At 34.9% G+C, this 16,743-nt stretch overlaps 1 protein-coding gene across 1 annotated transcript in view; it reads right to left on the bottom strand.

Moving 5' to 3' along the window:
* Positions 1 to 9,841: 9,841 nt before the first annotated feature.
* Positions 9,842 to 16,743, bottom strand: part of LOC148953628 (integrin alpha-PS1-like) — a 120,538-nt gene continuing 113,636 nt past the window's right edge. The window contains exons 7-8 of the mRNA XM_089087258.1: positions 12,062 to 12,287; positions 9,842 to 9,895 (exon numbers count right to left, since the gene is read on the bottom strand). Of these exons, the coding sequence (XP_088943384.1) occupies positions 9,842 to 9,895; positions 12,062 to 12,287 (280 nt within the window). The remainder of the gene's footprint in view (positions 9,896 to 12,061; positions 12,288 to 16,743) is intronic.

Raw genomic sequence — 16,743 nt, 5'->3', positions numbered from 1 at the left:
CAGGAGTGGAGGTAGGGTCCTTATTATTGTAACCAGATATGTCGATTTACGATCACAAGAAAAATGAGCCACTACTTTTATTGAAATTTACTTTCATTCCCTTGGGGGTGGGGTACATTTCGAACTATGAGTGACACAAATACGATTCGTTTTTTTGGGAGGGGGAGCCCCTTCCCACTCACTCAGTCTATAAAAAAGCTTTACGTCAGATAAGCAAAACGATAAATCGTGTCTAAATCTTGGAAGTTTTATTTAAAGGAAACAGTTTTTACAATATGTTGGCAGCTCCGAGATGCATTGTGTTCTTGCCAGAATTGAAACTATTTTCTTTTTGATGTGCAGCAATGAGAATTTATGATGCATAGCTTCTGACAAAGCAAAGAATCTTATATTCTACGTTATTTTACGAAAATTAGATCTGACAGGGAGAAATTCAACACGTTTGATTAATGAGGAAATCATTAATCAGACTCTACATGATAGCAAAGAACAAGCAAAGATCAAAAGTGGCACACCATTTTATGTATGTCACGGAGCGTCACTTTTTCCACCACGCGTGGTACAATTCTGTAGAGCTTAGGAGCACTTCCACCATGGCATGCGTCCTTGTGCCACATCTATGGTCAACTCGTCGACGGAAAGCAAAAACAAATATAGAAAACGTTTATCCTTTACCAAGCTTTACGCGTTTTGCTCATATGCAACTTGTCAAAAGTAAGTTGAATGATGCGGCAATACGAGGAATACCCCCCTCCCCCTGAAAAAAGACAAAATGATACAAAAACGTAGGAAGCATGTAGGCAGCTACAATATGGAATGTCTTCATACCAGATCTATTGATTGATCAGAACAGGTGTGGAAATTGGATATTTGTTTGAAATGTACGGACGATAATTAAACTTCTAAACCATTGATTAGCTGAAGTTGGTGGAATAAAATACGGCAGGGAATTACTAATCATACGAACTCTCTAAGCATAAGAATCTGGAGGTTGTCCACATAAAAGAGAATCGATCATAATCGGAGGCACACTATTTAACAGGAGATGCAAACTTTGATTATTTGTTATTAACTAATCAATACAAGAGATTCGTTGCGGTAATTCGAAAGACATTATGTGACACTTTTTTGTCAAATGGGGATTAATAACAAAGCATGTACGAGGAAATTTTATTTGATCGTTTGAAGTGTAAACGCTTGAAATCCGGGTTAATTGAGAATTTGTGGGGCCCATGCATCCCCATCCCCATGCATCCCCTCCCCTGCCTGCGTCCCTGTTTATCATATTTATGTTCAACGAAACACGCTCGATGGATTTGGCTTTACATAGGTTTCAAGAGGATAAGTTTGTTCTTCCCCAACACAAAACGCCTTGTATTTCTTTTTTGAAAATATGGAAATAGTTGGAATTCTAAGCTTTTGAAATAAAGATTGTGTTTGCCTAGATAAATCTTAAAGGCTAGATGCATTTCTTGTACATACAACTATTCGTCAATAAGAAACGGAGGGTCTAAAAATGTAAAGGGTCCAAAGGCCCTTCTCACTGCGTGCATGCCTGTTTTAAAAATTCAGGTAGAATAATAAGTTGTTTTTTTTTTCTAATTAGAGTTTATCACGAATTATAAGTAACTACTTATACCCAAAATAATATTAATTCAAAAAGTATCAATTATAATTATTATGCTAATTGAAAGTAAGGCAAATAATTATAATGTAATTGATACTTGTTACAGATGGTTGCTAAAGATTGTGCTTTTCTGGCCATCCGTCTGGGGTCAAAGATAAAACAGTTGGTACCCGAATGATGTGGGAAGAGGTCATAAGGACGGTTTGAAATAAAAGAAAGCTCGTGTGAGGTGGTAAAGAATGATGCTCTGAATATATTCGGGGGATGAGCATACACAGATGTAGACTTTCGGGGGTTTTGTGCTATAGTGGGTTGTCAGTGATAGTAATAGCACAATTAATTTAAAGATTATAAGTTCAGGAACTAAGGTTCCTTAATAAACGGATTAGAGCAAGAAATCAAAGTGGTAATGCTGCAAAGCAAAAACTGGCAGGATATAAATTATAGTTAAGATGCAATGAGTAACTTCAACCAAAAAATAACAAAGAGATTCCCAAAAGTAGATTTGGCTTGTGTTTGATAAATGTCTTCACTCTAAGAGACCGAGCCGTGGTCCCATACTACAAAACATTACATCAGTAAAATATAACTAGCGGTAGGGTAAATAATGCAGTGTCCATTAAAATCCTCTCTTTTTTGCACGCTTTCTGGCATCATCAACTAAGTTAGTTTTTGATGTCATCCGACGAAAAAGAAGATGTATTCATATGGGCATACATTCAGTTCGTTTCTTTTTCAGACCAAAGTTGAATAATTTGATTCTACGGGTGGCAAAAACTCTGTTTGAAGCGAGGGACTGGCCACTCTCAACAACCCGGTGTGCGTCTTGGAACGCCAATTGCTCCGACACGCGCCAACATCTTCCAAAACGCCACACCTCTTCGTACCATGGACTTGCCTTCGCCATGTATTAGGGGTCAATATCGTACAAACGCCACCACGTGCTTCGTATATGGTGTCAAACTTTGAAGAAGAAAAACAGAAACACAGTGGTGTTTGTGTTCAAACTTTGAACAAATGCTCCCATCAAAGGCACAGTTCTACCACGCGTGTCAAACACCAGTTTTTTGTACAGAAACCCATATACTTTTAGACAGGTAAATTTTTTAGTATGACTTCAGAAATTTCGCTTTAAATACGTTATACCTCCGGAATTCACTCAGCAACTATAATTATTTGTATTTCAATTGACAAATTAATTCGTCAAAACTTAGCTTTACTTGGTGTCAAACTTTGAAGAAGAAGAGCACAAACAAAGTAGTGTAGTGAAAATAAACTAAATCACAGTGGCGGATCCAGGGCGGGCGAGGCCCCCCCTAGCGTAGTCTAAAGTAGTGTAATTTACTTAATTAACTCAAATTTGCATTAATTAAACTTGCTCCTAACGCAAGTTTACTGGATCACCCTATTTTGCCCCCCCCCCCACAAAAAAAATTGTTTTATCGGATCAACCTATTTTGTGCCCCCCCCCTACGAAATCCTGGATCCGCCTATGCCACATCAAAGGCAAAATACTTCATTAGCACCCCCTTCCCTTCTATAAACACACAGACTTATAGTAATATAATATATAAAATTTACTCTGTGAAAATTTTCGTTTATATTAAAGACCGTTTGATTTTACTTTGCCTGCTTCGCTGTAACTTTTGAATAGACTGGTGTATTAAGAACAATTCTTTCTGCTTGTCCATGTCCCTCATCCGATTGCTATTAGAAACGCCTGTCCGGCCTAGCATCCCCGTCTGCCGAAAGACCTATCCGATAAAACTAGGACAATCCAGAACTTTATTATAGATTATATACAATGAGCGAGCAACTCTTTATTTTTTCCTTCTTTGCATGCCTTACTACCCTGAAAGACATGAAGGGCAGCATTTGCCTCTTTTTCGCCAAGTCAATCCCGACTAATATGGACACGAGTCCATTTTATTCTGAACTTCTGACAGGCACAGGAGAAGCTTTGCCTCATTGTCATTGAACATATCCATGCACTTCCATCCTTGTTGGAAGTTTTCTTATTTTTTCTTATTTAACTGCATATTTTCTTCCTCCTTCGAGCTTTTCTGATTTTCTTCTTTGGCTCTGTCTTCACATTTTTTTGTACTTGTATGATAGACCCACTACCGCTCAAGTTGTTCATTCATTGAGGCATTACAGAACCGGTTTTTTTCTTTACTTTCTTTCAGCTTAGCGTGAGACAAGACAAAGAGAAGTGACAGAATAGATGAAAAATATATAATTTGGGCTATATATCCGCCCGTTAGGGGGGGGGGGTGGTAAAGTATTTGGACAGTGTGAAGTTAGAAAGCAATTCTTACTACATTATATGCAGAATAATCGTACCTAACTGTCATTGTGATAATCGTTTGTAATGGCTTGTGACAGTCATATTAAAAAAAATCAGTATCTGAGAATGACCTGACTGAAAAAAGAAGATTAATAACTCACTCCATTGTGTGACATGCGGCAACCCTGACTCTAAGCTCAGTGCATGATTATGACATGGCAGCTCATTTTTACATTAAAGTTTATTATATCAATATTGTAATCATCAATATTTAAACGCTAAGTTCAGCGTTTAATTATTCAAACACAGCACATCTTATATTTCAAATAACAGGATTATTGTCTGAAAGTACTTCAAAGGAACTTTTCAAGAGAAATGAGGATATTTGCTATTTCTAATAGGTCAATTTTTAAATAATCCAAGCATATATTATGCCTTTTCCATTTCGAAATACCTTTAACAAAGGGTAAAGAGATTTAAATGGCTTGAAGGTTTGGCAGCTAAATTATATCATTAATGAAAGGTCTAAAGCTGAATCGGCGAGCTATGACAAAAAACAAAGAGAGAAGACGCCTCGTTTCATATAAGCGAAATATCCGCGTCGCTTCAGTTTTTTCTTTTCGTTCTACTGGCCGTAGTCCAATTTGTATTCTTTTCGTGAGATTTCTCTCTCTCTCTCTTTGCTTTTTATATCATTAAGATAAAATTCACAAGTGCCTTCAACGTAAGCATAAGGCACCTTTGACAATGTCCATTATCCTTGCAGAAATAAACTTGACTAAAAGATAATTCAAAAAAGTTATTAAAAAGTTATTTGACAAAAAAAAAATTGAAAAAAAACTTGACAACAGTGTTACCAGTGCTGATTTGTGTGCGGTATAATACCATTCTCCATACACACTAATAATCAAACGACAAAAAAATCGTTCTAATGAGCTAAAGGTTATACACATTATTTAAAATGTACATATTTACTATTATTTAGCGTTTTGTGGGGGAATCAGGGTTTTGGAAGTGTTTTGTACTGGTTAAACATAAAGACAAATCTGAATTTTTCGTAAAAGGAGGGAGGATAGAGATTAAAAAGGTGGGCATGCCTTCTAAAAGAAGGATGTCTGGTTACCCGGTCAAAGAATAAATAGAAGTCGTCGAAGATTCCCGATTTAGGAGTAAGAGTAAGAGATTTTAATTTGAAGAAATTCCTATCACAAGCCACGAAGGGTCCAATTCACATTTCAGAGTCATCAAAAACAATATAGGCCCAAAAAAAAAATCATAAAATGGCACGACAACAAAAAACTGGCTACACTTTACTAAAACTTTAATTCATGAAACTTTACTTAAAAAAACTGTAATTAATTAATTATTTGTATTGTTTATATTTGTATGAAATAAAATCTATCTATCTATATATCTATGGCAAACAATGTCAAAACAACAATATCAGACTGACAAACCATTCGTTAGTCAAAAATATAAATATATTTCAAATATGAAAATATAATTTAAAGAAAAAAACAAGACTTGAAAAATAAAAAGGTGATATTGAATATTTGTATACTCTAATCCAGACTTGGTAAGATAAGTAAACTCCTCCAATGATTACCATTAATTATAATCCCTTTTTAAATTACAGTAAAACTATCAAACAGTTTGTGGTTTTAAAATATATTAATCTATTATTAAAATTGGTTGGTAATTAATTTAATTAACAACCAATTATTGTTTAGTTGCAATTAATTAATTTCTATTTTTTAATTACAATTAACTAACAGCAGCTAATTAATTTTAGTTCTATCTGTTGTTATCAAACAGTTCGTGGTAACGAACTGTAAGTAAGGAGCGACCAGGCTCAATGGTAACCGAAACTCTAGAAAACGGAATTTTGATACCAATAGATACATCAAAAGAATCAGATTTTAATGATGATTTCAAATATATAAATTTCATCAAGTTTAGTCATACCCATCAAAAGTTACGCCTGAAAAAATTTGGCTGATTTTAGAAAAAAGGGGGAAAGACCTCCTAAAAGTTATGGAACCTTAATGAAAACCATACCATCATATTCAGCGTATCACAGAACCCTACTGCAGAGGTTTCAAGCTCCTATCTACGAAAACGTGGAATTTTGCATTTTTTGCCAGTGTAAGAAATGTCCTTCTAATTTTAGAATTAATATCAAGTTGCTTTGAATTTGGTAGAATCTGGCTTAAGCTAATGTCCTCTCAGGGTATATATGAGCCCGATAAACTTATTTTGTAACCCTTTCACCTTTTAATGCAGTGTTCTTATTTTGCAATACACACCCTTTCTTAGAAGGATTGATTTTATCTACGTTTGTTTTACGAATAAAGGGGAGCATTTCTTTTTATATAGCGTGAGACTGACGAATAGAAATCAGTTGGGGTTATGGCTTTGCTCAAGCTTCTCATACGCATGTAGAATGTAAGTCAAATGTGTTCCTTGCTCTTTCTTAATTTTATTATGTTAAAATCCTAGTAAATGGGTATATATCTCATTCTTTAATATTATTATTAGATTCTTTAAGCAGGAACATATTAGCCTTAATATATTAGTTATAATGCTTGCTTTTCTTTAATAATAATGAATTTCACTTCTAGCAATTATATGAACAAGAATTGATCTTTGATTGTGAATAATATTGTTGAATCTTGATTTACCATGAAATAACCATAACTATTAACTAAAAGTTCTCTTCTTTAATAATGAAATCTTAGTTTTTCTTATACCTGTGTTGTCTTGTATATTTTATTATGATGATTAGGGTTTTATCAAGATATCTCTCTCACTAGGTTCATTTCGTATATTCGAGGCTTATTTAGGGGTACTCGGGTCTCATGGCTGAGTTTGGACATGGAGTCATCACCATGATAAGAACCCCCCCCCCCCTTACACCAGAAGAAAGATCACGGATGCGCGTGTTTTTTTTGTTGTTTTTGTTGTTTTTTTTTAAAGGTGATCGTATCGACCCAGTGGTCGTAGAATATCGTGGGAGGGCTCATTAGAACGGAAATTAAAAGTTCTAGTAACCTTTTTGAGTGATCAAAAAAATGGAGGGCAACTAGGCCCCCTCCCACGCTCAGTTTTTTCCCAGTCACCCGATCAAAATTTTGAGATACCCATTTTGTTCATCATGGTTGAAAATATAATAACTATGTCTTTTAGGTTGACTTAATCCCCCAAAATTCCCGGGGGGAGGGTTGAAAGTTATGAGCTTTACCAAATGTTTACATATAGTATTGGTTATTGGGAAGAATACAGACGTTTTCAGGGGGGATTTTTCTGGTAGTGGGGGGGGGGGGTTGTGGGAGGATCTTTCCATGAAGAAAGTTTTCATGGGGGAAGGGACATTGCTATGAAGGGGGCGCCAGATTTCCTAGCATTATTAAAAAAAAAATCAGAAATTATATATACAAAAAAACAAGTTTTTCAACTGAAAGAGTAAGGAGCAACATCAAAACTTAAAACGACAGAAAACATTACGTATATGATTGGGTTCACCCCCTAGTCAATACCTTGCTCTTTAAGCCAAAGAGTTTTTAGTACTTTCATAAGAGCTATTTATTCTAATTAACGGTATTTGTGATTAAGGGGTCATTCTTAAAGAATTGGAACAAAATTCGAACTTTAGCGTAAAGAGCTAAAGCTGTTTTTTATTTTTCCTCAGTAGCTCTGGTGTTCTCACTGAGATAACTCCATAATAGCATCTTTTCCCTACGTGGATGTTTTTTTTGTGGTGGTGGTGTTATTGTTTTTTTTAGTTTTAACTTGTTTTTTTTTTATCTTGTTCTTCTTTTGTTTTTATCGTGCTGAAGACGCCTTGTTTAGATACAGGCGAAATATCCGCGTTGTTTTGCATTTGTCGTTTCTTTTCTCTCGTCTAGACGCATTCTTGTTTATTTTTTTTTTGTTTTTTTTCACTGAGATTTTTCTCTTTGTTGGTTTTATGAATATAGAAGTTCGTTACGTAAGTTACGTATATTTATTACTAATAAAAAAGTTCATAAATAAAATTAAACAGCTTTCGAGAAATTCGTTAAATAACATAAAATTAAAATAAATATTCAAATTTGTTTCTTATTACTTATGCGCGATGAACCAAAACCAAAACCTGCATTAACTTAAAAAAATTCAAAAATTAAATAAAAAAAAAGTTTTTTTAGCTGAAAATAAGTAGCGACATTAAAACTTAAAACGAACAGAAATTATTCAATATATGAAAGGGGTTGTCCCCTCGTCAACACCTCGCTCTTTACGCTAAAGCTTGACTTTCTCACAACTCTATTTTTTTAAACAATAAAAAACTTTAGCGCAAAGAGCGAGGCGTTGAGGAGGGGACAGCCCCTTTCATATACAGAATAATTTCTGTTCTTTTAAGTTTTAACGTCGTTCCTTACTTCCAGTTAAAAAACTTGTTTTTTTTATTTAATTCCCTAAAAAGCCTACTTAGGAGTTTAAACGTACCTTGCTATTAATTTTCACAGATTATTTTAAAATTGCTTAAATCATTTTAACCACTAGCCTGAGGAAGTTCCGTGTCCAAAGTTGGGAGCACCGTTTGCTCCCAATTCCTCTAAATCTTTAAAGAAAATGTAAGGGGGGATATACTTGAACGTGACATCACTAATGAAAGTTTGGCAATGCACTAAAACCTTCCCCTACCCTCTTTAGATCACAAGAGCGCATTATCAAAGAAAAAGAGAGGTTACTGACCTTTACTATTAAGCTTAAAAAACGTGCTTATATTGCATTGGTTTATTTTGCAATGTAATTTCGGAAACTTTTTACTCAAATTTTCGTAAATTTTTCCAAGTAATCTCAGTTTCTCTGGAGCATTGTGCTCTAAGAGCTTTAGAAGATCAGTTTCCATTCAGGGCTGATGATTACAATTAGTAATTTTTTTCGCTTTTTTTTTTTTACCAAAAAAAGCTTTTTCATGAAGAACTTGACTTTTTTCTCACATTTTCATGAGAGCATAAATTTTATGTTTCTCATGAAAAAGACTGGGTTTCCCGCAGGTCCTTTTTATAGGATATAACATCAAATTGTTGTAAGCATTGGGCCAATTTATTTCTTTCCAACAGTTTGTGGTCACTAGGCCGATTTGTAATAGCGCAAGACCCTGAGAAAAGTCAAACCGCAATTCCTTTCCACCTTGACGCCTAGGAATGGGGTAATTTATATACCGGAAGACTTCCTCAGTATTGACAAAGATGGAGCCACAAAAAATGTATACAGTTCAAAATGATTGAATGCAGCCGGTTTGAGGGGACGCAAGATCTGAATAAATCTTTAAACGTACCAAGGACGGTGACAGTGGGATCTGATTGTTTGAACTAGTTAAATGAAAACTATTTAAGATACTACATAATATTATGCAATAGCTACTTGTCTATTATATAAAACACACTCGAGAAGTGAAGTTTGGTGAATGCTAATAAAATAATACAAAATATGCTGAGAATACAAATGAAATATAACTTTTTAGGAGGGAGGGGTAACAAATAAAATTGTGTTGGCTAAATTTAATACAAAGTGCCCAACATTCTGGAAAATTTAAGATTTCTTTGGGCCAGGACCCTGATGTCCCCCTGAGTACATCCCTGACCTAACTGCACTCGAATTGCTACAAGTTAGTAGCAGTATAATAAAGCAAAAATAAAATTCTATAAAATGTCATTATCTTATTTCGAAATTTAACATAGCCAAATTCAAATGCCAAGTGGAAGGGGTCGAAACACTCCAACCCATCTATGACCACCTTAGTTTCCTATGAATGAACATCTTTTACACAGTTATATGTTAACTTTCGTAATCATTCTTCACGTGAGTAGTAATTGATGTATGAGTTTAAGCTCGTGTTTTGTTTCTCGATTATTTGCATAAATTAAAGTCTTTAATTGATTTCACACACGAAGTAGACAAGATTCTTTGTCTAGGCGTGTGCTCAAAGTGCGAACCTGACAAATGAGCGTAGTCATATAAAAAAAGGAAAAATTTACGATCGGTGTTGACACAGCATATTTGAGCTCAGTAAGTAATTCTATCTCAAATCCAAAAATTTGGACTCAGTTTAGTCCGCGCAGATTGCTAACATGCACGAAATAGACGGACGGACTTCACACCTTTGCCTCCTGAGGCTTCAATGTGTTTAAAATTTAACTTTTTGTGTTTTCCAAACCATTTATCTATTTTTCATGTTTAATTTAGACCCCCTCCATGAATTAAATTTTATTGGCAGTATTTCTTTGATGAACAACCTTGAATAAAATATGGTGAATTAGTTCTAAATATTTTATTTTATTATTAGATACTACCAACTCGTTTTTCTTATCAAATAGGACATTTTCTTGTAAAGCCTGATAGAAAACTTTGATTTATATTTTGTTCAATAATTACACCTATCAGTCACAATCCGGCCTGCCCTCAGTTATCATATGGATATCGTTTTTGTATTGAGGACATTAATATATACACATCTTTCCCCCTGGACTCATCTTCGGTCTATGATATGCGAAAACCGTGATTCCCTCCCCCCTCCCCACCCCCCCAAAAAAAACGATTAGATTGATTCAATTATATGGCTTACGGGGTAGTATCCAACTTTTTTCTGTTTTGCCACGTTGAACCGTGAAAACATAAAAAAAATAAATAGTTAAATTTGAGAATGCTTATCGTCCGTAGAAATCGTAAAAACATTAGGAAACTGTTGGTTCTTAGACAACTTCACCTTCAAAAGAAAGCTACAATTGCTTAACCTGATTGATGTCATGTGTTTTTCGTCTAGTTTTTGCTGATTTTTTCCCCACAATTTGTTTAAATTTTGGCACCTCTGTTGCCAGAAATCGCATAGCCGCATATGGAGATCTTTTTCATAAGAATTGGATTCCAGAATTTTCATAACTTTTAAAGACAAATATGGTTGTTTTAGTATAACATAAGACATAAGTTTTCACTAAGTCAATTCCAAAAAATCGTACTTGCACTGTTCTTGGTACTTTCATTGTTTTTTCTTTACTTCGGCGGAGATACTCATCTATGGAAATCGGCAACCATAATTCAAAAGGCGTTACATAACACAATATTAGTTTTACAGGCGACCGATTTTACAGGCAAGATGCTTATGTGAAACCGAACAGAAAAAGGGAGAAACGTGTTTGAAAGTTATAAAGAGCCGGTGGTTTGTATAAAGAAAGATTTAAGGTGTATAATAGAATATAATATAAACACGGAACCGTTTTTTAAGTTTCTTTCAGCTTAGCGTGAGACAAGACAAAGACAACGGACAGAATCTAGAATATAAACACATTCTGAACCCATTATTGGTTATGCATAACGTTCGACAAAATCACCCCAAAAAAACGAAGTAAACAACAATTCAGAAACCAAAAGAAAGCTTTGCTAACCTGTCCTCAGCACCCTAAAGGCTACCTTTTTTAAGTAAACCTTTTTTCTTTCCTTTTTTTGAGCACTGAGGATGGTTTAACGAATGTCTTTCCTTAATTGCGACAAGCCTATGGCTTCCTCCTTTATTGAATAAAATAAATAAATAAATAAATATTTTCTGAAATGTCTGATTTGTCTTTTCGTTTTTGTTTTTTTCCACTTGGATTTTTTCATTTTCTTTTTCTTTGTTTGCGTCAAATAATGCAAACAATTTTGATATTACAAGCTTCATTTTGGCTCCGGCAATCCAAAGATATGTGACACTTTTCGTCAAGGGATACTCCGCTTGGTTGCAGTAATTTAGACACAATCTTTAAATTATACAGTGACATTTTCTGGGAAGTGACATTTAAATCTTGCCAGACCCCCCCCCCCTCAAAGAGATTAAGATCGACTGTTTCAATCCATGTATTCTTATTTTACTCCCAGGATATTAAAAAGTGTCCATCTTGTACAAAATGAGCCCAAAACGTACAGCCTCTTTTCTCACCAACGGATATAATCAGAAGTAGGAAATACAGTCAACCGATGCTTAATAAGAAAAAAAAAGGAAAGCTAAACACAAATCCAGTTTTTTATACGCCCTGTAAATTTTAGACTGCATAAAGCAACGCGTTCGTGGTACAAAATCCAAACTGTAAATACTTCACTCAAACAGCACCTTTAAAAAGGAAAATTACCTTGAGGAAAACAGTTTCCTCCAAGCATTCTGAAGGCTCCGTTTTGTCGAGAAATGATATAACCTTTTCAACAACATTTGATCTGTCTGTAAGACCGTTGGCGAATCGAACTCTTGAAAATTTCTTGCCTGGCTTGTATGTTTCGGCTTCGATTCGATATCTGACTTCTAAAATCGGTTTGGAAGTATCAATCGAGTTGATTTTTAAGCATGGTTTAAATGTGAAGCTGAAAAGGAAAATATGGTTACTTTCCTAATATATTAAATAAGTTATATAAATGATTTTGAAGTATCAACGGCCTCAATTTTTCCGCGTCATTCAAATGTGGTGAAAATATGCCATTACTATCCTAATAGATTGAAACGGTTCTTGTTGAACCTATCCTATTAGATTGAACCGGAACTGGCTTCAAAGTGTTGCTGGATTCGTTTTTAGCAATGATTTAATGTGCTGAAACAGAAAACGTTTGATATCGTATTAGATACTTTAAACTAGTTTGGACGCACAGATGGATTCGATTTTCAAGCACGGATTAAACATGAAACTGACAAATAAAAAATCTAAAAAAGATTTAAAAACGTTTCAAAATGGACAAAAAATCGAAAATTCTCTTTTTCTCGAAAATCTATGAATATAAGTGAAAACTAGGGGTGCAAAACGAATTAGGCTTAACATAACATATATATCAAACTGGTATTCATAAATGCATAAATGAAAAAAGGCGGTGACCTGAAAAAATGAGTTAAAAAGATAAGTTATGTAAAGGCCAATCCGTTTTGCGCCCCTCGTTTGTTACTTATATTTTTAGTTTTTCGAGAAAAAGAAGTTTTAGCTTTTTTAGTCCATTCTGAAACCGAGTTATAAAAAATTATATTATTTTCGGCTGTTTTGTCTTCTCGAAACTAAAGACTGTAATCTTCTTTAACACAAAGATGTGTCAAACAGTAAGTAAGGAGCGACCCGGCTCAATAGCAACCGAAACTCTAAAAAACGGAATTTTAATACCAATAGATATATCAAATTTTTTTTACTGATTTCAAATATATAAATTTTTTTAAGTTTAGTCTTACCTATCAAAGGTTACGAACCTGAGAAAATTTTCCTGATTTTCGAAAAAAGGAGGAAACACCACCTAAAAGTAAATTGATCTTAATGAAAATCACACCATCAGATTCAGCGTGTCAGAGAACCCCACTGTACAGGTTTCAAGCTCCTATCTGCAAAAATGTGGAATTTTGTATTTTTTGCCAGAAGAAAGATCACGGATGCGTGTTGATTTGTTTGTTTGTTTTTCAGGGGTGATCGTATCCACCCATTGGTCCTAGAATATCGGGAGAGGTCTTATTTGAACGGAAATGAAAAGTTCTAGTGACCAAAAAAATTAGAGGGCAAACTCGGCCCCCTCCCCCGCCCCTTTCTTCAGGGGAGGATCCAGGATTTGTTTTTGGGGGGGCGCAAAATAGGTTGATCCGATAAAAATTTAGGGGGGGGGGTCAAAATAGGTTGATCCGATAAACTTGTGTTAGGGGCAAGTTTAAATAACGCAAACTCGAGTTAATTAAGTAAATTACACTACTTTAGACTCTACCAGGGGGGCGCACGCCCCCTATCCTCCCCTGGATCCGCCACTGCCTTTCTTACCCAAAATCATCCGATCATCAAAATCATCAAAATTTTGAGATAGCCATTTTGTTCATCATAGTTGAAAAGCGCAATAACTATGCCTTCGGGTATAACATGACTCCCCACCCCCACAGCCCCAGGAGAAAGGTTCTTAAGTTATAAAATTAGTCCATTGTTTACGCATAGTATTTGTTATTGGGATACATGCATATATTTTCGGGTGGGGAGGGGGCAAATTTTCTGTCGGGGGTTTTTCTATGGGGGAATTTTCCATGGGGAGGGAAGTTTCCAGGGAGTGGAATTGTCAGGGAAAATTATACAATACGGGAATTTGCCCGAATTCTTATACAAAATTCTTTTTATATGTCTTGCTTTCTCTCTTTCGTCTCAATTTTACGCGCAGAGTGGTTAAAAGTAATTGTCCGGGGTAAATTTTCACCGGGATTGAATTGTCTAGAGGACATTTCCGTGGGAAAGGGGTTTCTCCGTGGAGGTGGAGCCAGATTTCCTGGCACTATTTAAAAAACGATCAGAAATTAAATAAAAAAACAAGTTTTTTTCAACTGAAAGTTGGAAAACACTCAACCCCTCGCTCTTTACGCTAAAGTTTGAATTTTGTCCCTATTCGTTAAGAATGACTCCTGAAACACAAGGGCCGTTTAATTAGAGCAATAAGACGGTCTTGAATTAGTACTAAAACACTTTAGCGTGAAGAACGAGGTAACGAGGAGGGGGCATCTCTCTTCATATATGTAATAATTTCTGTTCGTTTTAAGTTTTAATGTTGCTCCTTACTTTCAGTTGAAAAAACTATTTATTTTTTTTATTTCTCATCTAAGATTCGAGCCTAAGTTAACACGGCCACAGATAAGTGTTCTCGCCGCTGCACTATCAGGTCTTGTATAATAGTGTTTTTTATCCTTTTGGCTATGCGCAATAAGCCGTTTATGTTATTTTATTTATAGAAGGGGAACTATACAAGACGGGAGAGTTTTAATGTTGTTTTATTGGAACCACCATAGGAAACGCATCTACTTAGCCTATAACATTTGGAATTAATTGAAGATTCGAAAGTGGTCAAAAAATGGCACACAAATTTAGCAAATTTATGTGGTAAACAATTTTTCAACAAACAAGCCGGTGAGTTGAGGGAAAGAAACAAAATAAAAATATCTGAGCAGATTAAAGTTGTCGTTTAAGTTGTTTGGAAGCAGGAAAGTACGCAGGAGGGCCTTGCTTCGAAGACCCCTCCTCTAAAACCTTAAATTTTCCCTAATTTCTGGACACTTCTTATTGAAAACTATCAAATATTTTCTTCTCATTGCCCCCTCCAAACCTCCCAAAACATACCTGCCTACATGGCTGCTTGGGATTATCAACAGATCCAATTTTGAAGCATCGGACTAATCGTGAAGCCGAAAATAAAATTTGGTCCCAACTAAAGTTAGTTGGGACTAATGTCCCAACTAACTTGTTAACCCAGTTCCATAAAACAGCGTTCAGAATTCATGTCTAGTTTGACTTGCAGGTCTAGATGCATATCTGTCCAGACATCAATATCCAGGCACTTCGAGTTCACATGCAAAATTCGGAGCTTGGCTGCAACAAGTGACAACTAGGCATCCAGTTCTATAGTCTAGAACTCTGTATCTAAGATTACAAAATTCTACCAATCAGGATGCCTCTTCTGTACTGTATTTAACATCTGCACTTAAGAGCTGCCTTTACATGTATGTCTGGCTGAACTTTCATGCTTAAGCAAGTTTATGGTCAGACACCAATGTCCAGGCAAGGAAGTCTTGCTGGACATGCATGTGAACGCTGTGCCACTTAAACGGATTTAGAAGTATTGATGGACTCGAATTTTTAAGCACCGATTGAATTCGAAGCTAAAAAAAAAATATTTATATTTCCCAATAGATTAAACCTGTTCTTTAAATGAGTTTAGAAGTATCGATGGACTAGATTTTTATGCATCGACTAGATATGAACCTAGAAAAGAATAGTTACTATCTTGTTATAACTGGATAGGACGTATCGATGGATTGATTTTTAAGCATCGATTAAATATGATGCTGGTAAAAATGTTTAATGCCCTATTAAATTGGACTGGTATTTAAAACCTGCTTCGAACTGCGGTCTTTGGAATCTCTCGTTTGTTCAAGATTTTCAAAAAAATTCAATACACAATTTGTTGCTATTAAAAATAAAACATTGTTTGAATTTTGATTTATTTTTTTCTTGAGAATTTTCCTTAAATAATATATCTAACTAAAAAACATTAAACTTACAACTATATTTAAAAAATACTAAATCTTCTTTCCTAGACATGTTAATTGAAATTACAGTCCTCCTTGCCCGAAAATAGTAAATACTAACGACACCCCAGTGTAGAATTGCCCATAAACAAAACTATCTATAATAAAAATGACAGAAAACCATAAAAAACACCCATGACAAAAAAAACAAGGACTACAGAAACCCCTAAACAATCCTGAAGCAACTTAATGTATGAATATGAAAAAACTAAATAGTCTCTAAAAAAAATTCATTTCAACTTTTATGAAACAAAAAATTGACAATCAAATGGATGCGCATAAAAGGTCCAGGCGATTCAAACACAATCAATTCAAATTTCGGCACAGTATATGTCAGACCTCCGCCCTTACACGCCCGAATAGTAAAATACATCTTTTTTATATTTACGCTCATTTTATAGTACACGAATGAGAAAATTGCACTAGTAGACGATTTGAACTTTTCCGCTTGTTAAGTTGACCACCAACAAAGATCTGAAATTTTGAGGATTTAAAATATTTTGAGGTTAGAGCTTGACATCCGTGAGTTAAATTGCAGATTGGCGGTAAAAATGTTTTAATAGTCGCTTATTGCAAGCATAAGAGTTAAAGTTTAAGTTTAAAATTGAAGTTTTAAAATGTATTTGAAAACTTGGTCGAACATAAATTTTACTATAGAATCTTTTTTCAGATTAAATCTCATCAAATTGTATCCTTATACCAAGGTTTATTTTTCAGATTCTTTGCTTTACCTTGCTTTCA

Source organism: Artemia sp. Qi Xiang Cuo, chromosome 3 (genome assembly GCF_049724085.1).
Source record: "Artemia sp. Qi Xiang Cuo chromosome 3, ASM4972408v1, whole genome shotgun sequence".
Lineage (NCBI taxonomy): Eukaryota > Metazoa > Arthropoda > Branchiopoda > Anostraca > Artemiidae > Artemia > Artemia sp. Qi Xiang Cuo.
Note: the sequence above shows the minus strand (reverse complement) of the source record. Positions and strands in the feature narration are given on the sequence as shown.